Raw genomic sequence first — 27,666 nt, 5'->3', positions numbered from 1 at the left:
CGCCGGGGCGAGGGCGCCGCGCGATTGGTTACGGCGCCTCCTCCTCATTGGCCGCCGGGAGCGCGGGCGCGTCCCGCCCCCCGGCCCCCATTGGCGCCGCCGGCTGCCCGTCCGCGGCGCGCGCTCCTGAGTGGGCGAGGCGGCGGTCCCTGGAAACAGTTCCGGGAAACCCCGCGTGCTGCCGGGGTCGCGCCGCCGTCCATGAGGAGAAGGAGGAGCGCGCGCCATTTGCCGTCGCTGCTTGGGCCCGAGCTGCGCCGCGCCGGCCCCGCTCCGGTGAGTGCCGGGGCCGCGCCGAGGGCCGGGGGCGCTCCAAGGCCGGGCCGAGCGCTCCGGAGCGGGCGCCGCGGCGGGGCGGGGCGGGGCGGGCGGCGCGGGCCGCGGGCAGGCCCGGCGCGGGTGGGGGCGGGCCCGGGGCGCTGGCGGAGCGGAGCGCGGTGGGGGCGGCGGAGGGGCCGCTCAGCGGGACGGCGCGGGAGCGGCTGCGGCGCTGGGGAGGGGCTGGGCCGGGGGCGGGCCTGGCGGGGGGGGCGGCCCGCTCCGCCCCGCCGAGCGAGCGGCGCTGCATGTGACGGGCGGCCGGGCCGCGCCTCCCGGGGGGCTGCGGGGCCTGCCTTGCCCGGGCCCCGCCGGGCGCTGCGGAGCCGCTCACGCCCCGGCGGCCGCGGCTGTGCCCGGCCCGGGGGACCGAGGAACGCTCCCAGCAACAAATGCGTCGGTGTCGCAGGGCGTGCTCTGAGCTAAGGCGGCAGCGCATTATGTGACAGAGCCGGCTGTAGGGAGGGACGTGCTGCACCGCCCGCAGCGCTCGGGGCTGCGCCTCCATCGAGAGAGAAACGCCTGTCAAATGCTTGAAGGACAAATTGTGCAGTTTCCTTGCTAAGACATTGTTTCTCTTAAATTAACTTTTACAAAAGGCTTTACTACATCTCGAAAAGTTTTGCTTAGCTACGTCATTGCTAAAATTATTTTAAAAATAAGATGTTAGTCACTGGGACTGAGCAGCCTGTTACTGTTTGAATCTGCTCACGTACATAAGCTGTGCTGAACTGCTCTTTTTCGTACAGCGTGTTGGGTTCCCTTTCCCGTGTATATGGCGCTAAAGGACCCCACAAACACTTCTTGCTGCAAAGGGCAGTAATGCTCTTGAAACTGGTGGCTTGTTTTTTGTTTGGTTGGGTTTTTTTCCTTTGAGATTACTCTTATAGCACTTACTTTTTTTTTTAACCTATCTTCTAGAAGTAAAGGTAATAGAACCAGAATTCTGCATCTTACATTGTAGGGTTTCTTAATCTGTGTAAACTGGTGACTGTGAACAAGCAGTGTCTGCTTGACAGTTTTGCATTTCCCACGAGTACTTCTTATCTCTCGGGTTTTGTGTCTAGGTGTGAACGCTGTTGAAATAATACTTGAGATTCCTGCTAAAACTCAAGTTCCTCGTTTTGTCAAAAAAAACAGTACTCCCTGCTTACCTAGGCAGAGATCTGCAAAATTATTTGAGGATGAATTCTTCAGAGCAAAGTTCATTTTTGTTAAGTGTTTCTGCGACCTGCAGTGCCATAAGTGTTGTTCAGTGAGGTGTGAATGGCCAACTCCAGTGAGAAATGAGCATGTGCAGATTTTCGTGTTTCAGGTTAGCAATCCGTAGGAGGAGGATGCAGTCAGTGGTATGTTTTAATGACTCTGATGGGCATCTTGCTAAAGTCATCCCCCAGTGATAGTTGTGTGGGTCCTGGAGCAGAGTTTTAGTTTCTCTGTGGTCTCTGCTGGTCTCTTACTTGGCATCACGCTGGAGGCTCTCGGGTTTCTTCGTTCTGTGGGGCTGTGGAGTGAGGAAGGCTGGAAGTGAGGCTGCCAGCTGTGCTTTGGTGTGCAGATGGTGAGGAAACCTGGCTGATGTGTAAAGGCCTTTAGGCTGTGGTGACTTCTAAACACGTTTACTGTAATTCATGCTAATAAACAGTATAACATAATTAAGCTATTAAAATGTGCTTTCTGTGGTATTGAAATAATTACTATTATGCCTTCATGTACAAAATAAAGGGCCTACCCTTTTGTACGTGCCTTCATGAACAAAAATGTTTGTGAACAGCTGAAGTTTTAATAAATCCTCAGTTCAGTCTTTAAATGTGAATGCTTCTCTTCCCCACACTCGTGTTTATCTTGCTATTTCACAAGAAGGTTCTTGCAGTGTGAGGCATAACTACAGGGATGATGCTTGTTTTCTTGTGGTCAATTAAAACAACAAAAACAAACAATGCCCCCCCAAGCTTTCCTCAGTGCTATTTTAATATGGTGCAACTTAACTGCTTGACAGATGATATATTGGCTAGAAGGAGCAGTAAGGTAAGCAAGCAGAATGACTTTGGTGCAGAGTTTTTATGTATGAATTAGTTGGTTTCCTGTGCACCTGAGCCAAACAAGTTCAGTTCCTGTGTGAAATTAAATGTTTTCAGCAGAAGGCTGAAAACGGTGCTGGTGTGTAGTCACAGTGAAGCTGGTCATGGTAGTCTGAGATATTGCCCTTTTGCCAGAAATTGCCATTTCTTTTCATTTAAGCTGTTACTAAGCATGTTTTGAGTTAACTAGACTGAATTTATAATTAATTGGATGGAGTTATACTTAGATAGTCTGTAGGTGGCAACCTCTGTTAGGGGCATGGTGTAAGGTACAGGGAAGAGAAACATGCTGGCTGTTTAACCAGCGATTGTCAGATTGAGGCTGAGATCAGGTTCCTTTTTTCAAGATGCCATTTGCTGTCAGGCTCAGGTCTGTGTTATTTTTTTGTTTTGTTTTCTAGGAAAATAACTATTTGAGTCATGTGAGTTATGAAACACTGGAAGTACCTGTAGTTTGAACCTCCTACTTGTCACATGAGAGCTTAAAAAGGGGACGAGTCACTTTGTAAATTGCTCCCTCGAGGAATTCTGGGTGAAAGACAGTGAATGGCTAAAAACGTGCTTTCTCTCATGAAATATTTATGGTCTTCAGGACAGCGTTGTTGGGACCCGTGTGGCGCTGGAAACAAGTCCCTTCCCCCCGCACAGTTCCGTGTGTGTTCGCGTGTGGAGCCCACACCCCCGGGGCTTCTCCTTGCCTGGGGAATTGTCCCCGGTGTGTTTTCCTCCGGCTCATTTGCTGAGCAGGGTTTTGTGTACACTGTTTTAAATTCATCCATTTCTGCATGTTTGAAAAAGAGATGTGTCTCCTACACATACTGATACACATCATTCTTTACGTGTAATCCACCCTTGAACTCTTCTCATGTCTCCTGGTCTCCCCCTCTCTGGGGACTGCACTTGCTCAATGCAGATGAAAAGCTCCCGAGTGCCGGAGGGTTCTGAGGGCGGCCTGGGCCGAGTCACGGGGACACACAGTGCATGCAAACATACACACAACTCCTCTTTCTCTTTCACATGGTTTTAATATTTTTTAGAGGAGAACAAAACTGCTAATGGAAGTGGTGTGAGTTTTATTTACTGATAAATTAAAAGTATTTTTCTTGTCAGCTAAATCTAGCTGATGTTACTTAGAGGGAGAGCTAAACAGTGTTTTTCAGGTATGACTTTCACCCACGTGTATCTGCTGAACTCAGAGTGCAGATTCAGTATTGTAAGAGATGCAATTTTGCATGTTGGTGATCTTTGAGGAAGAAAAGTCAGTTTAATCACAGATTTCAGGCCAGGCTTGCAAAGCCATTAGGGGATCTATTGCTATAACTGAAAATAAATGTATTTCTTCTGGATGCCCTTGCACCCTGAATACTTTGACAACTCTGGCACTTTAAAATTTTCCACATTAAATTTCTTTAAGAAAACCTTTTAAATTAAGTTTGTGTGACAGGAAGTTGCTGAAATTTGAACACCCAAACCGAATGTGCATTGCATTTGATTTTAGTTCTTCATGAGGAAACTAATTCTTGAGCAGAACTAAACCATTAGTGAATTCAGATGCAGTCGTAATTTACATTGTCAAAAAGCCTTCGAGCTGTAGTGCTATGCAGTGATCTGTTTCCTAGGGGTGAGATACTGTTCCCCACACTGCTGCGTGTTTGGTGCATGTATCTTTTTGAGATGTTAGGCTGCAAATCCTGCCTGTCAGAAGTTGGAGTCACTGAACTCCAGAGGAGGTTTCTGCCTGGACACAGAATAGCTTGTTAACCTTTTGTTCAGTTACAGGCAACACAGAGGAAAGTGTTAACCTTTTGGTTATGTGACACTTCAAAGCTACTCTGGGTTCACAAAAATCTGTCCATGGGCATCACCATCAGCCGTTGTAGTTTAGAAGGTCGTTGTGATTGTTTCAAATAACTTTCCTCTATTGCCATAGCCTTTCAGGTCTTTTCCTTTTTGTGTGTGTCTGTGTACAGAGAAGGCATTATATGTGTAAGTAACTGATCTTATAAGGCAGTAAAAAGGTGAACAGAAAAATGCCCCTCTCTGTATATCTTTGTGTGTCTCAGCCTTTGGGTTTTTGAGCAGGGTTGAGAATGATACATTTTTGGTATAACTAAACCCCCACTGCCCTGCAGTGTTTCAAAGCAGAGACTCTCTAATGAGCAGACATGGAGCTGAGTTTTGCTTTCTGTGATGTTTGTAACCCATAGAAACTTAAAGTTCATTAGTATTTTGGTAGTCAACACCTGTAAGGGTAGACAAGCATTATTGTAGACTTGAGGTAGCATTTTTTCTTTCTTCTGTAATTAGGCTTTTAAGTAAATTGAATTGGTTAGAAAGCAATTTGTCAAGTAACAATGTGTGTGTGTATATATATATGTATATTCTGTGTAGCTGTGGAAAACTTCCTTTCTTTTCCTCACTAATGGCTTGAAAGAAGTGGCATCTGACAGAGACAATGTGAGGCTGTGTTACATCTCCCTAAAATTGACCTTCAAGTTAAGACAGCTTTAGTAAAATCATTACTGTCTGAAGAAAAATTCTTGGTTGTTTTTTTCCCTTGCTCTGGCTTGCAGATCTTCGTAGATCTCTTCCAACCAGTTCATGAGCTGTAGTTGGGAAGGGTGGGGTGTACAGGGGACTGTTAGAGGTGTGGTTATGCTCTGAGACTTGTTTTGCAGCATAGTTAATAGCTTGAGGCTTTAGCATTTCTTAAAAAACCTGTTCTTGACTCAGCTTCACACCTGAACAGCAGCACCTCATTGCATCACTCCAGCCCCGCTGCACTGTCTGCCTGGGGATCCTTTTGCTTCTGCTCATCGACCTCCGCCTTGCCATGCAAAGCTTGAGGCTTGTTTCCTTTCTGAACCCAACAGCTGATCATCCCAATGTTCTCTGCTGGGTAGTTGAATTGTCTCTTGTCAGCCTTTTTATTTGAGAGCACTAAATATCGACTGGGTGGCTAATTGAGAAATTAAAACCGTTCTTAATGAATTGGGCAAAGCCTACTGGAATTGTCTAAGGAGATAGTTGTGCATTTTTCTGTGCACGTATTGGAATAAGTTTGTTAATTCTGAAGGCAAGTCTTGACACAAGAACTGCAGTCATGGCTTCCTTTTAAACCAATGAGGTATACATTATTTAAAAAGTAGCTGTGATTTGTAGAGCTCCTATTTGAGGGAAACTGAAAGCACGGAAACTGTTGTGTTGCAGCTTCAAATGACCATGTGCATTAGAGTGCAATGTTTCTCTTTCTGTCCTCGAGTTCTGACAGCACCGTGAGAGTGTGGCTGGTCTTGTGCAGCATGTTGGGTTTGAAGGACGACATGGCAACAACGCAAAAGTGGAAATAAGTAAACAAGTATTGGCATTGTGGTGTCTTAAGCTACCCTGCAGGGTTATGTGTTTACTACATTTTAAACAATTGTTTTAAAAGTAGAGGAATGGGAAATGGAATAGCCCCAGCTCTTCTGAGTCGTTGCTGAAGGATGTTACTGCTCTGTCCCTGTACATTCCATGGTAACCAGTTAATGACAATCAGCAGATGAAGTTTAGACATGGTTATGTACATGAAGTACATTTTTAAAAAGTTATGTAAATTCTTCCATGTACATTTTCCACTATACTAAGGGTTGTACTTTCTTTTGAAACTTAGGTCAGCTGCATCCAAACAGTATTAAATAAAACTTTTGATATAGGTGATTTGCAGCATGTATACAAATTAGTTTAGATAAATCATGCTTTGTCCTACAAACTAGTTATTTCTGGCTTATTGTAATGTAGCTCCTGAATTTTTTCCAGCAGCATAATAAAATGGCTAATCAGGTGAATGGTAATGCGGTACAGTTAAAAGAAGAGGAAGAACCAATGGATACTTCCAGTGTAACTCACACAGAACACTACAAGACACTGATAGAGGCAGGCCTCCCACAGAAGGTGGCAGAGAGACTTGATGAAATATTTCAGACAGGTATAATATGCATTTCTTGTTTCTGATTGGTTATGAAAGTGAGGGCATACCATTTTCAAATTTTTATAGATTAAGGTTTAAAAATTCGATGTTTTTGATCTGTGTAGCTCTGAATGTTTTGCTACTTTGCCTAAAGGCAAATTGTGTTTGACATTGACTAATTACTTGACACATCCTTAGAGCTGTATGTGATATCTTAGTTACTTTAGGGCACAGAGCACCAGTTTCTTAGATGTTGTCAAATGAAGATGTATGTTTGCACATACTAAACTGTACTTTTTTTCTTCAAATCATTGTTTTGCTTTTACTTATCTACTGTCAACTGCTCACAGTGGTTCTAAAACTCTCAAAGGCTGAATAGGTGACATAGTGAGGGAAGCAACTAGCCTGTCTTGCCTGGGACTACATTTGAATTGAGTCTGCCTGTGAATTTTTTGTTCTCTTTGGTTCTGAGTGGGCAGTTTAATCCCTGTTGGTTATTACACTGAAATGTTCAGCTGGACACTAACAAAGTTGAGGACTAAGCTATTAGCAAGTTCAATAATACCTTGCTGGTGGCAAGTGGTCTCTGCAACTTGTAGAGAGGCTTTTTTATATACAGAGGTTTTTCTATTTTGTTTTTATAATCACCCTGTTATATTGTCCTATAGACAGAAGCTTTCTTTTCCTCTTTAGAGTGTGTTCTGTGAACAGATTTACAAGAAGCAGTAGAACTGCTCTATGTGCTTATGGTGGCAAGATGTTAGTTTTTGTTGAAAAGAGTTAAAATTCCACTGATTAAGTGAAGGCAGTTCAAAATCAATCTTATCAGTCCTCAGTGTGATGCTCTGACTCACGTGGGTGATGTCTTTTGGAAGTCATTCACAGTGAGCTCTCGTCATGCCTTTACCAGCTTTTATTGGCTCCAGAGACACACTTTCCAGCTGTGGGTCACAACGAGGTGCACTTGGTGGTCTGAGGGAAGGTATAAACGCCTGGGCAGAGGAACTGTGGGGCTCTGACATGTGTTGCAGTGAGGTTGTGTTGGGAGGAGTTCTTAGGGAATTTAAAAGCTTTTCAGCCCAGAAGTTGACTACCAAGTATAATTCCACTGCATGAGTAACCTGAAAACATTTATTCACACTCATTATTGCCACTGAACATGTTTGCATTGTGCAGGGTTTGTCAGTGAAGGAAACTACTTTTGACACCCAAGCCAAATTTGGGATTGCATTTAGTGATTTTTGATATGCTGATGACTTCTATGAAAGATACAGGTGCCTTCCAATATGCAGGATCACTTCTGAAATGTAGTCCTTGGGCTTGGCACTACTGTGCGTTTTTGAAATCAAATAGCAGTGAAATAATCTTTGTGTTTTGGAGATCAAGCTGTTGCAAAGTGTGTGGAGCTCTTGGTATCTGTCCCAAATTTGGATGTATCATTTAAAAAGTGCAAATCTGAAAGCCTTATTTCTCACACTCCACAGCTTAAGCAGGTGCATTGCAAAAGGAAAAAAATAACCTGTAAATATCCTTAAAATTCAAAACGTGCTTCAGAACTGGTCCAGTTCCAGACTTGGGAGAGTCTGTACCTGTAAAATTAATATTGGCATTTTTGGGTACATAGAAGTGTTCAAAATAGTATCTTTTTGAATTCTGGCTCTTGGAACTGCATAGAGCAACAAAATTAGTTAAAAAAAGCCCCAAACACTGTTTAATGTATACATGAAGTCCACTAATTCCTGCTTTTTTAAAGTTGGAGGAAGGAGTGAACAAACCATTTTGCTTCCTAGTAATTTTTGGGGTGTGACTTCCTGAGTATTGATCATCAGTTGGGCAGCTCCTTTTCCCCATACAACAGGATACCTGTAATACTCACTTGTCAGCTCATTCTAGAACAGCTCAGTTCAAGAGAAAGTGTAGAACTTAAAATGAGAGATAAATAAACAAAATTCAAATTATTAGAAGTGAGCCAGAGTTCATTGTTTTAGACTCTGATGTGTAATACTGCTTTTATACAGCAGGTTGCATTCCTGAACTTTAGAAAACTTTAACACTGGGTATAATCTTGTGCATCAGGTAGTGCTTAGGTATATACATTTGAATTTAACTTTTTTCATTGTTGTACTCATGTTCTTTCATATACTTTTTTAGGACTATGTAATTAAATGTATAACTCTGTTGCTATGAAATGTAAGTTTTTGACTTTAAAAGCAAACTGCATAGTTCTTAGTTTGTCTAAAATTCAATAGAAATCTGTAACTTCTTTATCTTTAACTTTTAGGGTTGGTAGCTTATGTCGATCTTGATGAAAGAGCAATTGATGCTCTTAGGGAATTTAATGAAGAAGGAGCCCTCTCTGTATTACAGCAGTTTAAAGAAAGTGACCTGTCGCATGTACAGGTAAGGTGAGAGCTCCAGGAGTGTGAGCACATGAGCATAAACACTATTCTGGCTCTGCTGGCAGGGCCATTGTAATTGAGAAATTCATTGACCTTGTTGTGTTCTTACATTTCAAACCCAAGGCACGTATGTGTTAAAAATTGCCTTCCATAAGTGCAAAGCTAAAGCTCCCAGATAATAAAAGTGAGTGTGCAATTGAGAAAATAGGTTAAAATGCTATTTGAAACCTGACTACTTTTTCAATCTGACAAGTTTGTTCACTAATTGTTGTATTTTCCTGAAGGATTCTTTTGACAATTGATTTATTGCATTGGCTTGAATTAGTGACCTCGTGGTATGGAGCATAAGATTCAGTGGATTCTCAGGGCTTGTCATACACAGTATTAAATTGTTTTGTAAATTGTATCTACAGAACAAAAGTGCATTTTTATGTGGAGTTATGAAGACCTACAGGCAAAGAGAGAAACAAGGCAGCAAAGTACAGGAATCAACGAAGGGACCAGATGAAGCAAAGATTAAGGTAACACTTAGAAGATACTGGTTATTGTGTACTACCTGGTATCTGTTACCTGTACACACTCTGAAGAAATTTTGGATGTACTCAAAAAGCATCAATACCACCTGGATAAGTATATTCACACTTAGCTGTGCAGAAATGTGTGCCTGATAGAGTGCCCGTTGGAAATGTGGATCTTTCTGATCAAACAGTTGGCAGAAAAGTAAGCTCTATAAAATACCCATATGTATTTGAGAACTGTCTTACTTGTCCTTTAATATTAAAGCTTTTACATACATAAATTACTTTGAGACTGATTGACCATTTCAGCAAGAACAAGGTATTGGTGTATTAGGAAAGGCCTCTGTTATGCTGAGACCCGAGTACGGAGTGGGCGACAAGAATTGCCTGGTGTTCTGCATTTCTCAGGTTGCTACTTATAAAATGGAAAATAAGGTAAAAGACAAACAAGTTCTTTCCAGTGACCTCATAGTATAAAACAAATTTTGCTGTTTATGATGTATTTTTAAACCAACAAAATTACAAGATTTGTTGTAGGTTTTTTCTCTTCTGATATACCTTGTTATCAAGTGTGGCAAGCAGCAGATAAATGGTTATCTTGGGATGTATTTTTTGTTCTCTGTATTTTAATCCACTGCTCTGTCCTCTATAACTAGTCTGACCTTTTTTTTCTTTTCAGGCTTTGCTAGAGAGGACTGGTTACACTTTGGATGTAACTACAGGACAGAGGAAATATGGAGGTCCTCCTCCAGATACTGTGTATTCTGGTGTTCAGCCTGGCATTGGAACAGAGGTTGGTATATACAGACTAATCTGATCATTGTTTTGTATATTTGTGCAAACTTACAAATAGGAAATAAACTATATTGCAAGTTTAGTGTATTGTAGAGGAGAACATTCTTCTGTGTGTGTTTAATCAGTCTTTCTTACTCCTTAAAAAGTATTCTGCAAAAGGCAGGAAAACTGGTCAAAGTGGGGAAAAGCAGGTGGAATATACTAGGAAAGGCCATGCAAAATTTCTTAAAATGTAAAATAGATCATTAAATTGTCAGACTTGATGATTCACCTGGAAAGTTCTGGACCATCACATTGGATGCATGAGTTGGTAAATGTGTGACTCAGAGGTATTTGACTATCTAAAAGAAATGGAATTTAAGCAATACTAGCTTGCTTTCTTCATGCAATGTGCTAAAAATGAAAAAGATTCAGGTATTGTATAAAAATATTCATATAAAAGTTTTGAAGAGGTCAACTGAGATTAGTAATAATTAAGGATTTGTTTATTTGCTTTTGTTTCAATCTGTATGAAAAAACCCTTGAGGATTCCATGGATGGATAGTGAAACTACTGCAGGTACCACACTAAAAAGATGCCAAGTGTCGCTTGGGGCTTTTTGTTTGGGTTGGTTTGTTTTTTAATTTCTGCATTTAGAAAGGCAGCTTAGAGGTTGTTTACCAACGTAGTGGTGTTGCCAGGGCATGTGTGAAGGGTCCTTTATGTAGGTACGTATGTACCTGATGTATGAAGGGTCCTTCAGTTTCACCATGGCTCACTGACATGAGGAAGCATCTCTTTAAGGAGAAGTTGGTCAGACACTGAAAGGCTTCCCATAGAGCTGGTCAGTGCCCCAGGCCAGGATTGAGGAGGCATTTGGACAGTGCCCTTAATAACACACTGTAGCTTTTGGTCAGCCCTGAAGTGGTTGAGCTGATTGTTGTTGTAGGTCACTTCCAACTGAACTAGTTTCTTCTGTTGGTGGCTGAAAGTCCCTGGCTGCTGCTCTGAAGTACCTTGTCTTGTGATGGCTTGGCTCTTCAGGAAGTCGCAGGAGGGCCGTAAGGTTGGCTGACTTTTATACTGTGAAGAGCATGATTTTATACTTTCAAGTTTCCTGAAGCTAGAACAGGTAACTTGTGGAAACTCCCTGAAGAACAGAAATGCTTCTGCCATGAATCAGCATCAGAAGCTGTAGCAAACCCCAGCCAACTAGTTACAGAAATGGGCCCTCTATCAAATGAGTGTATTGCTGGCATTTTGTGGGATTTGAAGGCTAATTACTGACTTAGACTTGCTGTTTGCTTTGACAGGCTGAGGTGCTGAATACCTTGCTGAAACTGGTGTATGTTGTATGAAATTTAGGCTTTTGCTTTTGCTGTGGAGCTCTGAGGCATAGTAATCAAGTTAAACAGGATGCCAGGATTTGGTGGTAGGCAGAGCGTGTTTGTGCACAGGTGATGAGATCGTTGTGGCCACTTTCTCCCCCCACAAAGAGGTGGGTGGTGTTTCTGTTTTGGTGGTAGGTTTATTTTTCCTTTTTTTATTCCTTAAGTGTTTGAGAATCGCTTCTCTTGTTTTCAACACTTCTAGTTACATAGGAGTGTATATGCTGCTTTTCTAATGTTATGGATAAAAAAACTAAAAAAAAGTATCACTTTGGATTGTGACAGTGCATTCTTTCTGTGTGAAACTTAAATGATATTGATTCTCTTGTGGCTTGTGCCAGCTCAGTTACGTTGATGCCAGATCTGTCACTGATGTCAGTAATGGCAAACTTCTGGTTTTTGAGGATACCAGATACTGTTAATTATTTGAAGATGTGTGCTAGGTAGAACTTCCCCCCCTCCAGAGTACGTCAGGTTTTTCTACTCTTAATATTTGTACACCAACTAATTTGTCTTTTTAAAATCTAAAATCAAATTCATTACATGTAAATTGCAGCTTTAGCTCTCAAGATGGAGTTGAACATTGTGCAGTAAAGCTGCAGTGATTATTGATAAATAATCTTCTCAGTGTTCACAGCGTGAACAGACTGGCATAGTGAATGCTTTGCTGAAAGGATTAGGTGGGTGAAGCCAGTCCCATGGATCTTTTCAAGTGGATGGGCTTCAAGAGCAGCTGTAACTTTTTGGAATGTTTTGGGAAATTCTGTAATAAAGACAAAGTTACAGTGTTGAAGAAACTTTTAGAGAAAAAAATAATGGCAATAGGATTTCATAGGAATATTGAGTGTTCATTTTACTGAAGGACTTGATGCTCCACTGTAAAGTGTTTTGCTTATAGTGAGATCACATGATGTTTATACTTGGAGACCTGTTTGGGGTGTTCATTGATGAGAAGCAGTTATTTTGGTATTTCCTCTCTCGTGGTACCCACTTTGTCATTTTCATCTACAAAGGTTGATTACTGCTTATCCTGAGGGGGTTGTGCTGTGCTCCTTTGTTTTGCTTAAACACTTACCTGTTCTTCAAGGTTTTAGTCCGGAGCAGGTGGGTTTGTAGTTTATGCTAAACACTTTGAGTACTCTCAATCATGCTGTTGTGTGTCTTCTGGAGATTCTTCTATAAACCACCAGATTAGATCTAAGAAAATGCTACACCTGTTGACTGTCTTTCGGTTTATAGATTAGTTTTGAGTCCTTTCAGATGCTGAAGCTCTTGTGGTTATTGTCAAGAAGATACTTAGAAGCATCACAGTAAGGATGATTTCCAAAGAGACCATTCATATTCCCTAAAGAAAAATTGTTTAGTGGTGGTGGTAAATAATTAGAATGAGTCCTTGAACTGAAAGATAGTAGCTGATTGACATAACTTCTCAAGCTGTGCTTGGGTCTGCATGCTCTGTGCTAATTGTAGTGCTGAAAAAAGAATTTTTTGTATTCTTACATTCCATTTATACAAAACTATGTAAAGTAGTTTTTCTGTGGTTTAAAATAAACCAGTTGTTCAGCAGCATTGAAGGATGCATAGCTAGCAACATCTACACAGCCATTTCAATAACTTCTGAAATTAAGTACAGACAAGATAGGGAAAAACAGTGTTAAAAGTGCTTTATTAAATTTAGTGACAAAGAGGAGTTTTGGTCATAAGTCCAGTACTAGTCAGGGATGATGCAACTTTCATGCCAACAAGACAAGCATTGCATATTTTAGTTGGATAATGCTGAGTGGTAAATGCTATCTGTGTTCATGGGAAGTAGCTAATGAGGTTGAACTGTATTTGCTAAACAGGTTTAAATACAGTGTTTTTCACTCCTGATCTTCAAGTCTCCTGATTGAGGACCTTTTAGTTGTTAAATTCAGGAAAATTGAAGGATCTTTATTTCACAGAATCATTATGGAAAGGACCTTGGAGATGGAGTAAACCTCTGAACCTGGGACACAGCACCACCTTGTGAAGGAGACCAGAGCACTGAATGCCATGTCCAGTCTTTCCTTGAACACATACAGGGATGGTGCCTTCACTACCTCCCTGGGCAGCCTATTCCATACATAGAATTATATGAACTTTTTCTTTCTTTTTAACTTAGAGGAAGGAGGGAAAAAACCAAAACCCTCACATGCATATGTCCTGTCCAGACTAGTTACATCGGAAATGAAGGAGCTGACTGTTTTTCCATCCTTCATCTTCTGGTGCAAATGAATCTAATAACATTTAAGAGCTTGATTGGTTGGTGTTGTATTTGCTTGTCTGTGGATGCAGGGTCTGAATTTTTAACAAAACGTCAGGGAAGGGTTTTGAGACTGTCTGCAGTCAGGAAAATGTTATGGAAAATGGGGCAACTTAAACTGCTTTATCCATAATAATTGGAGTTGAAAGAATTGGATCCTGTAATATCTAACTCAGAAGCAGTGATATAATAAACTCAGCAGGACTTGAAGTGGACAAATGAAATGTTGCTTCTGTATTGCAAGAATGAGGAGGTACAAAGGTTTGTGCCCTGTGCCAGAATTTTTGTCTACTTCTGTAATTTTTTTAAAAAATGAAGATTGTGGATTTGGATGAGATGAAGCAGTTGTGCAGCCTGCATTATTTAGCAGTTAAATCTGGCATTTGGGGAAAACTGAGTGCAAAGCATATGAAGAGGACTGTTAAAAGAAGAAGAATCTTTTGCAACACTGCAGTTCACGTCTGTTACCTTGCAGTGACAGCAGAAGAGGCTCAGGTGTTGAAACAAGTGATGGACACATTATCTTGAGCAGAGTGGGTTGCACCCCTCAATAATGCTCTGTAAAACTGTTCAGGAACTGAAATTATTATGAAAAGCTGTAACTAAATTCAATCTTCTAAAATGATAATAAAGAAGTAAAATGCAGTACTTTGTACAGGTCCTTTAGGAAGCAAAACTGGAAAGTCAGTTTAATGGTCAGTGATTACAGTAGAAACCCAGAAGACATGCAGTTGCATCCTACTGAGACAAGATCTTTTATTGTTTCACTGATAATGCCTGTTTCCAAAGGTGTTCCACAGTACTTATGTGGAACTAAAAAATAAAACAAGACATCTGATAGTTAGGTTCTTTGGTATTTCAGTAACTTTATTGAAGCTTATCAATGTAGGTAAAAAGCTATTGCAGGTGTATCTTCTGACCTATGTGAGATGTTTGCCTGGTGTTTGTCATGTTTAGTATTGTTCTTGTAGTTCATTAACATGTTAAATATACAGGCTCAAATCACATTCCCCTAGATGTGAGTTTCTCCCTCAGTTACCTATTTTTTTACATTATAGATGTAAGTCACTCTAGGATGTAGGTCAAATATGAATATATTGAAATTAAATCCTTAACTCTTGTTTGTCATACTAGCTCCTAGAATATATTTCCTGAACTGGGCTGTAGCGGCAGTCCTGGGGAAATGGTCGTGGTCTAAAGTTTGTAGAGAATGAGCCAAAGAGACTGCAGAGAAAGCAGGATACAGAAGCTTTCAGGATGGTAAATCTTTGGTAACTCACTGGCTAAATAGACATTATATTTGGATTGGGATTTTTTTCCCCCCTCTAGTCTTCTGTTTTGGTGTGTCACCTTCAGTTTGTGCTGGAAGCAGTGGCACATGAACCAAAGAATTTAACATGGACTTCTTAAAACCAGTTAGTTTGTGGAGAGTTCAGTTGACAGTTTCACTGGCAGGAGCAAGGTGAAGTTCCTGTCTATGATGGTACCAGGTTTTGTCTTTAAAAACTGCACATGAATTTTGAAATTAAATGTTCTCGAAGTAATGGCAGTGGAAGTACCTGTCTTGAGGAATATCTTAGGCTTTCTAGGGAGATGATGGGGAAACCTGGTGATTCTGCCATTAAACTTTCACTCACTGTGATAAATCAGTTCCTTTCCTTCCCCGCCCCCCAATAACTTATAAAGTTCAGCATTCCCGTTGCACTGAAAGAGTTTAAGCTAAATGAAAGAAATGTTCTGGAAATGGATTTTCAGGAATAACATAAAGAAACATCTAAAAGTTCTGGTTTTCATTTGGAGGAAAATAATTTGTGTTCCATATTTTTTCAAGTCAAAGTCACCATATTTGCCTCACAGGTCTGTGACATTGGTGCTTGCATGGGCATGCTGAGTGTCTTCAGTTCTGAAATTCTGCTGTGCCCTCAGTGCAAGATACGACTACAGCAAGTCCTTGCTGAGAAGGAAAGGGTTGACTCATGGCTTTTTTTAAATACAAAAATATTTGAAGTGAAAATAAATAGAATTTTATCTTAATGGATGTTTGGAATGTTTTCCTTGTACTAACAAATGAGAGGTTTTGAGAATTCAGGGGAGAGGTACAGTCATTAAACAACGGGGGGGCCCTTTCTAGGGAGACCTCAGCTGATGAGATTAAACCCCCTACCAAAACTGAACCCAGGTTTATTTTAAGGAACAAAACCACAAGAACTTGACATTTTCTCAGACAAATATTAAACATTCAATTGGTGGAAGCTGAAACAAAGACTAGAAAGAAGATTACAATATGTATTAAAAGTGGATAATGTGCTTTAGGCACTTGAAGGGATTTTTGTAGATACATTTTTTCTGTCTCTGTAGCTTTCTAAGGAAGGTTAAGTTACAGAGGGATTTGAAAATACTGCAGGAGCAAGGAAGGGATTGGCCTGCTTTAACACAGGGTGCTCAGCTAGATAGCCTGTAAGGTCTTGGTTTTCAACTGCCAAAATTAAAACCAAATAAGAACCATTTACCTCTTCAGTAGTGGAAATTCACAACCTCTTCAAAATATAAATAACAAACATGGGTTTTCTGTATGTAAAACCTTATATGAGCAGCAAAAGGGTGAGAAGGTTTGGGACATGCAGTAACATTGGCTGCTGTGATGGCTGTGGTGTTTCTGCTGTGCTGGTTTATGCTGAAGTGTTCCTTTCCTGGGAACTTTCAGGTGTTAAAAATCAATTTGGATTTGTGAAAACACTTTGTTTCAAGTGTCCTCTTCCTTTTTAGGTTTTTGTTGGTAAGATTCCCCGAGACCTTTATGAAGATGAATTGGTACCACTCTTTGAGAAAGCTGGTCCAATTTGGGATCTGCGCCTCATGATGGATCCTCTTTCTGGTCAAAACAGAGGTTATGCTTTCATTACTTTTTGTAGTAAAGATGCAGCACAGGAAGCAGTGAAACTGGTGAGTAATTTACTTTCAGATAGGACAAGACACAGTAAACAGCAAATGTGTTGGTAACCTCTTAGTCTTAAGTAGTGATGTCCGTGAAGTGTTTTTATTAAAGCATCCACTGACAGACTCAAATTTTACTTTCTTAAAAATTGCCTCCTGATTTCATTTAGTATGTACTGATATTTAGGACTGTTACCTGCTGTAGCCTGGCACATCACCTGGGTGATCATGGTAAGAGTGACTGGAAAATACATTCTTTAAGCTTCACTGTGTTTAAGTTTCATCACCCTTTCTGCTGTAACGAGCTAATTGGAGATGTCCTGTGTAGATGCTGCTGCCATGGAGAGGGTCTCTGACTTAGTGCCTTTGGTAGTTCCCAGTGGCCCTTGGTTGTTTCCAGTGGCAGTTCCATCACTGCAGGGAAACTTGGCTGGCCTGCAGCTGTGCAGTTTGGGAAATGGCATGGAGCAGTGTGGAGGGAGTGAAAGGCAGAGACAGCACTCTGACTGGGGCCTTGCCTCTGCCTCAGAAGAGGAAGTAGAACTAGGCAGATGAATGTGCATCTCCCAGGGTTTTGGATATGGCTGTGAAATACTGTTTGTACTTTAAACCAAAACAGGTGAAATGCTTTATCTCGTTTGCCTTAGCAGAGTTCAGCTGATCCAGCATGAAGAGTAAAATCTAAACACCTTAGTTAGTTAAGCTGGGGACAGTGAAACCTGAAAGCTGGAGAAACTTAAAAGCAGTTCTGTTGTGTTGTAAGGGCTTCAGAAGTCATTGCTCTAAATGGGCCAGCATTTGTTCCTTCAGATATTTGAATGTATTTAGAAATAGTTGCAGTCATTATGTCAGGGACTAAGATTTGCATATCCCTTATTGGGCTGGTTTTTTTCCTTTGTAGAACCTACTTGGATGTTTCCTGAGGGAGATGGACAAAATATGTTTCTGCAAGTGATTACTTCTGGGTTTCAGTGTTTGGAGTCAGTGGATATGAATTAGTGTCATTTATGAAGGAAAAATTGTTTTGAAACTTTTTTTGACTGAGTTGAAGGTTGCTTTAAATATTTACTGATTGAGGGAGATGAAAGGGAAGAAACTGAAGTGATGGGGATGTAGCAAGCGATGTGCCAGTGGTGGAAGAAGGGCCTCCATACCCTGGATATTGCACCAAATAAGGGAACTTGGATGAATATATTCCTAAAGTCCAGTATCTGGATTCCCTTTCCTCTTCCTCCTCACCCTACCTTTATCCAGAAATGCCGGACTTTTTTTAGCTGAAACATTTTCCACAGACTGCTGAAGGAAAGGAAAATGGGACAGACATGTGGAATTTTGGAGCTAATGAAACCTTGGTAGTAAAGTATGGTTCTTTCAAAAAAACCAAACTTGAAATTTGAAGTCGTGATTTTTCTATACCAGGTGAACCTTCTGCTTGTGTTTGCAGGTACCAGTGGGAATGGGATTGATTATAAGTAAAAGGCTTTGCCTAAGATAAGATACAATGTGAAAATCAGATTTCAGGTTAAGTTCATGGCACCAAAATGCAAAGTTTTATCGTGTCATGAGTCACTGTTGTATGTGAAGCAAAATTCTGGAATGCTTTTGTCTTCCTTAAAGTGATCTCGTTTGTGGTACCTTAACATTGTTCTAGTTCTTCTGGAATATGAAGAAGGTTCCTGAAGGTATTTCTGTCATCTGTAGGACTACATCTCAGTTAGGCTGAAAACATATTTTTAAAGAATTTGATGAGATTTTCAGAAACGGGCTGATGATCAACATCTATACACTTCTACTCTGAAAGTTCTGCCTGAAACAAAGATGATGTCTGTCTTGAATTTTTTTTAAGGTTGAGCTCTTGTACCTTGAAAGACCTACTGGGAGTTGATACTCAGGATAACCCAGTTGTGTGTACAGGCATGAAGCAGTGGACTAAATATTGTTTTAATGGGAAGTTTTAAAAGTTGATGTTAAAATTTTTTAATCCTAGCATGTATAAGCTCAAGAAATGCCTGCTGTTGGGGGTAGGGAGGAAAACAAGGTCATATGCTGATTTAGACTTTTGGTTGTCTGCAAATGTGCTCAGTGTTCAAAGCTATCCAAGGAAAGAGGAAGAGCTCATGGTATCTGTAATGCTCTGTATTTGGTTATTGATAACAGCAGCAATGACAGTGAGTCTCAGTGCAGGAAGTGGTCAGCAGCTGTCTAGAAAGATCTTTCGAGTCTGAGGTGAGCAGTAGGTGAATGAATTTACCCCATGCAATTTTTATGCTACATGTTGTTCTTTAGACATTGGGTCGTTTGTAGATTTCCATTCAGCAGAACTTCTAAAGTTTGTGGAAATCCTAAGTTGGCACTGTTCTTCCAAGTGAATCCTGACACAAATGGCTGTTCTAGAAATTCTGCAACACCAATTCAACATGCTCTGCGTAAAAGTAGCAGATGATGAAGAAAATACTTGATTTTATGATTTGGGGATGTGTTCATGCATAGGTCTGTGGATGAAGCAAATTAATGGCTTTTTCTGTTTTAGTGTGACAACTATGAAATCCGTCCTGGAAAGCACCTTGGAGTGTGCATCTCTGTGGCAAACAACAGATTATTTGTTGGGTCTATTCCAAAGAACAAGACTAAGGAAAACATATTGGAAGAGTTCGGTAAAGTCACAGGTAAGACGTAGTGAGTTTTCCAGGTGGTCCCAGAATCCTTTTCAGTCTTTCTGTTTCAGATGGTTCAGTTATCATTTAAACTGCTTCCAAGTTGCATTCCCAAGTTTGGTTTTGTTAGAAATGTTGTGTATGAAATACATCTTATGGTCGACTGTAAAGAGAATCGTGCTTGTTTAACTGATTGTAAAATGCATGATGTTGTAAGTTTACAATTTGAGGTGGAAACAGCACAAATGAACTCAGAAAAAATGAAGGTCCTGATTCTGTTACCTGTTCTTCAGTAGCTTCTTGTTGAAGGCTCTGTATTTGTTACTGGACCTACAGGAAGTGCTGCTGTCAACACTGAGAAGCTTTTGGGGAACCTGAAACAAATGCATTGCTGAGCAGTGATGGGGAGGAAGGAATACTCTATCAGTTTAGAGGGAATATTGTTAGGGAAATAGTTAATGACTAACTGTCCCAGTTTTTCAGCACTGTTTGCCAATATGTGCAGCTCCTCACTGGAAGGTGCTTCTGCTTTAGATGAGAGATTGAATCACTGGCTCTTGTTCCTGTAGGAGAGTTTTATTTATAAGTACTTCAGGGTAGTGGTGAAAACAGAAGGTGAATGTTCGTTTAGTTCTTTCTCGTCTTTTTGGAGAGATGTGGAAGAAATGCCTTCCAGCTTCCCCAGGAGCCAGGGGAAAGGCCATGTGTTAGTGCTGGCTGCTTTTCAGAGATGTGAAAATGGTAAAATAAAGTATAAAAAACTTACCTGTGTGAACTGTTCAGGTTCATGTTTTGCAGTGCCTGATTGCGAGTTTTGTTCTGGAGAATTTCACCCGCTAGGTGACCTCTTTCTGAGTAAATGGGATGGATTTCTGTTGTTTGTTTTGGTTTTCTTGTGCTCCTTCCCCCTTTCAGGTGTTAAATTCAAATTCATTACAAAACAAGGAAGAAGGCATTTTAGGGTAGACTAGACTTTTTTCTTTCCTCTTGAAACTCAATACTAAAGACCTGTTTTTCAGAGGGTTTGGTGGATGTAATCTTGTATCATCAACCTGATGATAAAAAGAAGAATCGAGGATTCTGCTTCTTGGAATATGAGGATCACAAGTCAGCAGCACAAGCTCGCCGACGCCTGATGAGTGGGAAAGTAAAAGTCTGGGGAAATGTTGTGACAGTGGAATGGGCTGATCCAGTAGAGGAACCTGATCCAGAAGTCATGGCAAAGGTCAGTAAAGACTTAACTGGATGCTCCTGTGCTTTAGAAGGAAGTTCTTTGTGCCATAGGAATCAAGATTTGTTCCAGCTGAGCAATTTGGGTCACAAAAAGTAATAAGAGGGCATTTTCACAGTAAGCCGTGCAAATGGCTGCCCATGAGTTTCTGTTGGATGACATTGGGAACATGCTGCTATTAACTGCTGTTCCTGTGTAAGCCAGTAGTGTCAGGGTTATCCTGCTGGTCTGACATGTCAGGCTGGACATTGTCTGCTCTGGCTTTAATGAATGCCAGGTGCGTATTGCATAAAACTATTTGCCACAGTGAAATGAAGGGAAGTTCAGCTTGGGGAATGATGTGCTCTTTATCTCCCAGTGTTTTGGGGTAACTTTTTGCTGTCTTTGAAGTCTATTACTAAAATTCTACTGGGATTTGTAGCATCCTAGAATCAGAAAAAGTGGGATTTTCTTCTGGTCATGGAAGGGAATAGTGGAAGGAGAGAAGTTGTAGAAACTTCGTCTAGGTAACTAAAAGGCACTCCTTTCAAACAGGTACAGAATTAATGCTCAAATCTCTTAATGCAACAAGGAAGGGAATGATATCTTGCTAGTTGGTAGTTTCCTTTGAGTGTTGACTTTTAATGATTACAGCTTTTGTTCTCATTTTTTCACCAGGTAAAAGTTTTATTTGTAAGAAACCTGGCCACTACTGTGACAGAAGAAATTCTTGAGAAATCCTTTTCTGAATTTGGAAAGCTGGAGAGAGTAAAGAAGTTGAAGGATTATGCTTTTGTTCATTTTGAGGACAGAGGTGCAGCAGTGAAGGTGGGTTGATTATTCTTTCCTAGCTAAGTTGATGTGAACAGTTTATTTTGTACAAATGGTTTTTAAGAAATTTCTTTACAGTAAATACCTTGATAAGTCAAATTGTAGAGTCCATTTAATGAAGTTCCCATTGTGACAATTTTAACGCTAATAATTTTGTTCCTGTAATTTCAGTAGCTAGGAGGATGTGAAACTTGAAAGGACAAAACTGTAGCAAGTTAACAAGTAGACTGGAAAAGAGGTGTAGAGCAATGCAGGAGAGTCTAGAGAAGAGGAAAACAAAAAGATCAACCTAGACAATTTTTCTGAGGAAGCACAGGCAGAAGGTATTAGTTGTCTCTCGAAGACCTGTATTTAAAGGCTGTGTGTAGCTTTGGAGTGACAAAAGTGTCAAATTGCAAGGTAATTAAAAATGCCTTGTGAAGGGGAGGAGAATGGGCTGGCAATTCCTGTAATGCATTGCCTGTTTATAACTACATACACCCAAGAAGGATTTTTAATGACTTACTAAACATTAAAGATTATTATTGTAAGCTTCAAAGTTCTCTCTCTTCCTTTGTGTCCACGAGCTGTTGAGAAGGTCGTTAATTTCTGCTGACTGTACTTCAGTGTATTGAATTCTATAGAAATTACTCCATCTGTTTTTTAAATCCATAGTTGATGGGGGCGGGGGGAGAGAGGGGAGGAAGTGCTTTTTTGCACCTGGGAGTCTTGAAGCAGGTATATTGTATGTGGTGTAAGTGGATACATGGGGGCAATTCAAAGGCTCTGTCCTTGACCTTATTAATAATTTTCCTACCCACAAGATTAGGTTTTAGAATACTCTTGAGTTTGGGTTTAGGATGAATGTCACTCATATTTAATGAGGTTGAGGTTGGCTTGGATAGGTTTAGACCATGTCCAAGGGAGGACAAGAAATTATTGACAAAAAGGGTGAGTCAGCAACACCTCTGGACATGGTTTTCTGTAGTATAAATACTTTCCAGCCCCTTCCTGCTAAGTATTCCGTTAGATTTCAGCAACTGAAAACTTGTAGCAGATGAGAAAAGACAAATCAAATACATCACTAATGTTCATCTCCTCTGAGACAAGCTGGAAACTACCACTCCTGCCCGTGTGACTGCTTCATGGCCACTAGATTGGTTTATGAATTTTGTGAGATATTTTTATGTATGGTTGTGTTTTATTTTTTATTGAGATCATTGAGGTATGTATGTGTGGAGTGCATAGAATTGGCTTGTTGATTCCATGTCTACTGATTTTCATACATTCTTGGAAATAAACTGCCATAATTTCTAATGGTTTTGAGACATGTAGCTGTAAATACATGCAAAGTCTTCATTAATGCAAATATTAATACCCAGAAATGTTTAATGGAAAGCAGAGAACTCCAGGTAAAGAATTGGGGGGTGTAGTCCTAATTGTACTTTGTCTATGTGTATTAAGTTCTCTTTGTGGGTACATTTGATAGTTGAAACTTGATGTGCAATTTTCTGGAGGATTTGTGGCTCGCTTGATGAGATCATGAAATTTCAATAACTTTTTTTTCCCCCATCAAGCGTGTGTCCTCAGAAGTACTTGATTTTCTCAGAGGCACTTCATTCACATTCCATCTAGCTGGGAATCCCAAATGCAGCAACCCTTTCTCTTGTGTGCATGTGCTCTACCTGGCTTTCAAGTACAGTGAGTGTTTGTGTCAGTGTGAGTAACTTGTGTATTTATAAAGTTCTAGGGGATACAGGAACATAAGGGATGGTGTTATGTCTGTCTTCTTAAAAATGATGCTTAATATGTTTTAATCCCAGCTTTTTACTTTATGATATGAAGAGAGAGCATTTTTTAAAAAATGCTGCTTCACTGGGACTTAAAAGAGTGATATGTAGCATTTTGTTTGTGTGGCACAGAAGGAAAGCACGTGGCACAGCTCAGCTTGGAGCAGCCCAGCCCTCTGGTTTCTTTCAGTATGTTTTAGTTTCCTTTTGAATGGAAACAAATTTTTAGTTGTTTTTTTTCTGTTTTTGTACAGGCTATGAATGAAATGAATGGGAAAGAAATAGAAGGGGAAGAAATTGAAATAGTGTTAGCAAAGCCACCGGATAAGAAAAGGAAAGAACGTCAGGCTGCCAGACAGGCCTCCCGGAGCACTGCGTGAGTGTCACCCTTGCACTGTGGTAACACTGCACAGTGAAGTTCTGCTGTAAAACATGGGCTGGTTTAGGCTGATTTGACTTAACTTTTCTCTGTGTTGTGTGTTATTAGTCAAAAAGGGCAAATGTGTACTTTATTTTGGGTGACTTTTGGAGCTAAATAATCACGTGTTTCTTTTTCTTACTAGGTACGAAGACTATTACTACTACCCTCCGCCTCGCATGCCACCTCCTATTAGAGGCAGAGGCCGTGGAGGGAGAGGTGGATATGGCTATCCCCCAGATTACTATGGCTATGAAGATTATTACGATGATTACTATGGCTATGACTATCATGACTACCGTGGTGGCTATGAAGATCCCTATTACGGCTATGATGATGGCTATGCTATAAGAGGAAGAGGAGGAGGAGGAAGGGGTGGGAGAGGTGCCCCTCCACCACCTAGGGGGCGGGGAGCACCACCACCAAGAGGTAGAGCTGGCTACTCACAGAGGGGGGCACCCATGGGACCGCCGAGAGGAGCCAGGGGGGGTAGAGGGGGTCCTGCGCAGCAGCAGAGAGGACGTGGTGCTCGAGGAGCCAGGGGCAACCGTGGGGGCAACGTAGGAGGCAAGAGAAAGGCAGACGGGTACAACCAGCCCGATTCCAAGCGGCGCCAGACCAACAACCAGCAGAACTGGGGCTCCCAACCCATCGCTCAGCAGCCGCTCCAGCAAGGTGGTGACTATGCCGGTAACTATGGTTACAATAATGACAACCAGGAATTTTATCAGGATACTTACGGGCAACAGTGGAAGTAGACAAGTGAGGAGGGATTGGGAATATTGGAAACATAGAATTGGCTGTAGCTCTACATCCTTCAAAACAAAATTGGCTTGATGTTTCATCCTTCAGTAGCGATTGGCTGCCATTTGTATTGGGCTGAAGAATCACTCTATTGTGTATATACTCGAGTCTCTTAGTTTTCTTTTTTCATAAACGCACTTGGACATTACTGGGCTTGCAGAATTCCTGAACTCCATATGGGGTTTCAGTGCTTTTACCATTTTAGGCTTCATTTTAGCAGTTTAAAAGCAGGAATGGCACACTGTTCAATCATGATTTTGCAGAACCTCTGGTTTTGGACAGGTTTTTTTTGGGGTTTTTTTGGTTTTGTTTTTTTTTTTTTTGGATTTGGGATAGACTACATAGGAGTATGCTGTACATAAAAGTAAAAGCTAGTGCTTTGTCTTAGTAGTTTTAAGAAATTACAACAAATTAAGTTTTCTTGTATTGAAAAATAACATGATTGTATGTTTTGCATTCCTAGAAGTAGGTTAACTGTGTTTTTAAATTGTTATAACTTCACACCTTTTTGAAAATCTGCCCTACAAAATTTGTTTGGCTTAAAAACGTCAAAGCCGTGGCAATTTGTTCCTTGATGTGATTGTATTTCCAATTTCTTGTTCATGTAAGATTTCAATAAAACTCAAAAATCTATTCAAAACATTACCTATTTCAAATTCAATTGTGTCCTAAAACATTATTTCATTGGTAATTCTTGTGAAAAACATTGTTTTCAAAGTATAACTGCCTATGTGAGTGATCAAATTCATGCAAAATTTCCTGTGCTTTCCAACATGTAGCACTGTGGACATCAGACTGAAAACGAGGAGAAATTGCAAACAGCCCAAAAGGCACTCTTTGTTTAATTGCTGTTCAATAATTTACCAGCATCTAATTTTGAAACTGTTTTTTTCCTTTTTAAAAGTGTGGAACTGTATCGAAGCCTTCACAGAGATCTAATTTAAATGTAGTCTTCTAACGTAATGTGGAGAAGGAAGCAGAGCCTACAATGGTGTTAATTTTGTTCCTTTGATTATGTCCTGTGGAGTCCCTGTGGAGGCTGTTCTGGAAGGGTCCAGCCTTCTGTGTAATTCAGTGTACAAACACACAGGGAAATGATTTTGATCTCAAGCATCTTAGTCTAATTTAAAATAGTCTTTGACTAGGAATGAGAATTATGACTTTGGTGCTGTGGCACAGTAAACTTCTTACTACGGACAACACAAACATACTCTCCAGATTCTGCTTATTTCTGTCTTGACATTTTAATTTGATGTTCTGCCATGATGAACAATTTGCCTTAGAATCCTCCTGCCTTGTAATAAAGGCTGTTTTTAAAAAAAGATGTATCTTTTGGGGGCATTGCTAGCTACATTATATTATGTGTTGCTTTGACCCTTGTCTTGGACATTCCCAGATGTCAATTTTAACTGGCAAGTCATGACATTACTCTTATGTTGCATCTAAGGCATTCTGTACCCCAATGAAGAACATTTGCTTCTCAAGAAAAGAGAGAAACAAACGGATTTGTACTTTCTCTAAAGAAAACTATTGCTGGACCTCTAAATATCCAAATCCAATACATTGCTTGTACTTGATTTGCAGCATTCCAAACACAGACTATTGAGAAAGTTAAGCTTCAGTGGGCATACTCCTCCCTTTGTCTTCTATTGCTGTCTGGTGTGTCAAGTCTGTTAGGTCAGAATGTACCCAGTAAGATGACCCTCCCCACACTGCTGTGGATCTGGAATGGGATTGCAGGGTTTGAGATCTGACCTGAATTGAAGATGTCTATCTGCTTCTCAAAAATTGGTTTGCCTCTATCTCAGGCTCTTCCAGCTAATGCATTGGTCATAAATACCTTAAAAGTGCTTTTCAAAAATCAGTATCTAGTATGTTGTTGGGGGTTTTTTGTTTGGTTGGTTTTTGGGGGCCAAATCCTGTCCTCTCTGTCCCTTACCTGAGCCATGAACTCAGACGGCTATTGCCTGGGTATACGCTTCAGGCTTTGACTTTTATAAGGATCTGGCTTATAATTCTGTTTAAACACAAAGTTTTGTTGCCCTATCAGTATGAGTTTCTGGTAGTTAAACAGCTTTTGTGGTGCTGAGCAGAGCCCTGTACTCCCAATAAATACTGGCTTTTCAGTATTCATTGTAAAGGGGATTTAGTACAAGGGAGCTTAACTGGAATCGTGTTTAAAGTACTCTCCATCCTGGAAGAAGGGTAGTGCTCTCATCCTGCAGGTGTTAGCCCAGGAGGGGTGAGATGCCAGCACGTGGTGTGGGGGAGTGGGGAGAAAGCAAAACGCTTCAGTTACAGTGTTTACAAAACAGCTGAGAGTTCAAAATTGTCTTCCTCAAGAGCTGTAAAGCTGCATCTTGTATTTACTTTTGTGTAATGGCCCAAAGCACAATTTATACTAATAGTTTTGTGAAGTATTAGCAGTGAGCCATACATCTTATAATTGAAAATTATAAAAATTAAAATCAGTGAAATTTATATTTAGAAGGTAAAACATGAAAAACAAAGAATTTGGAGTATGGCTACTCAAATCCACCATTTAAATTTGCAGCAGTGCTTTACTGAATATTTACTCAAGTAGTGGTGTATGCTGAACTTGAAGAACTTAATGAGATTATTGAAAAGAATTATTGAGCAAAGATACTTAGAACAGTGGAAAACTGCTGTGCCTGACTCAAGGGAAGAATTTCTCAGCACAATTTTGATCTATGGTAAAAAAACCCCAAAACAATTAAATTTGCTCTTACACATTTATTGTAATTGTTTCTTCAGTATAACTTAGCAAAAGATTCTCTTATAGTATGTTGAAAATGGATTTCAACTTGCACACCAATATTCGGCTTTTATGAGTGTCCTGCTGGCTTTAGAGAAGGAGCCATGAAACGGGATTTTAATAATCATTTGATCACTCATTTATAGCAGTTGCTTAAATGTCTGTATTGATAAGGTGTTTGATTTAAGTAGGTTACCAGATTCCTAGCAGTTCCAAAACCCAAGCAAAATATTTTTACAGCTATTGTGTTATTACAGACTTCATTTCACTTTTAACAAAATCAGTTTACTAAACTCAATTTACAATTTTAATAATTAATTCAACATAGTTTGCAATTTTTCAAAGTGTTAAAGGTTTCATTTTTCTAGCAATTGTTTATTTTCTGGTCTCAGCTTCTGTAGTCTGATTATTAAAGAATGACAACTGCATTGCTTAAACCTTTCCAAAATAGAGTAGAAGATCACCGCATGATTTTGGTGACTCTGTAAAAAACTGACCAATTTTTGTCCTCTCTACATTTGGACGTGAAGCCCATTTCTGTATTTTGAACTACACAGGA

At 40.4% G+C, this 27,666-nt stretch overlaps 1 protein-coding gene across 3 annotated transcripts; it reads left to right on the top strand.

Annotated features, from left to right (window-relative positions):
- The first annotated feature begins 151 nt into the window (after positions 1-151).
- HNRNPR (heterogeneous nuclear ribonucleoprotein R) lies at positions 152-24,976 on the top strand. Of its 3 annotated transcripts, none has more exons than XM_071576681.1 (11): positions 152-276; positions 6,201-6,366; positions 8,630-8,748; positions 9,161-9,268; positions 9,945-10,058; positions 16,478-16,654; positions 19,176-19,311; positions 20,319-20,524; positions 21,188-21,337; positions 23,364-23,485; positions 23,673-24,976. In XM_071576681.1, the coding sequence occupies exons 1-11, from the start codon at positions 202-204 to the stop codon at positions 24,283-24,285; spliced, it is 1,986 nt and encodes a 661-aa protein (XP_071432782.1). In that variant the 5' UTR covers positions 152-201; the 3' UTR covers positions 24,286-24,976. The 3 variants fall into 3 exon arrangements, with proteins under 3 accessions (XP_071432782.1, XP_071432781.1, XP_071432783.1); XM_071576680.1 differs by having other exon boundaries at positions 6,198-6,366; XM_071576682.1 differs by lacking the exon at positions 6,201-6,366 and having other exon boundaries at positions 154-276.
- The last annotated feature ends 2,690 nt before the right edge of the window (positions 24,977-27,666 follow it).

Source organism: Pithys albifrons, chromosome 24 (genome assembly GCF_047495875.1).
Source record: "Pithys albifrons albifrons isolate INPA30051 chromosome 24, PitAlb_v1, whole genome shotgun sequence".
NCBI classification, from domain to species: domain Eukaryota; kingdom Metazoa; phylum Chordata; class Aves; order Passeriformes; family Thamnophilidae; genus Pithys; species Pithys albifrons.
This window is presented reverse-complemented; position numbering and strand designations above follow the sequence as displayed.

Bases quoted from the DNA above. Each gene is read 5' to 3' on its own strand.
- HNRNPR (XM_071576680.1), top strand. From the start codon at position 202: ATGAGGAGAAGGAGGAGCGCGCGCCATTTGCCGTCGCTGCTTGGGCCC. The intron at 10,059-16,477 runs GTTGGTATATAC...CTTCCTTTTTAG, and splicing joins AGCCTGGCATTGGAACAGAG to GTTTTTGTTGGTAAGATTCC. The intron at 16,655-19,175 runs GTGAGTAATTTA...TTTCTGTTTTAG, and splicing joins CACAGGAAGCAGTGAAACTG to TGTGACAACTATGAAATCCG.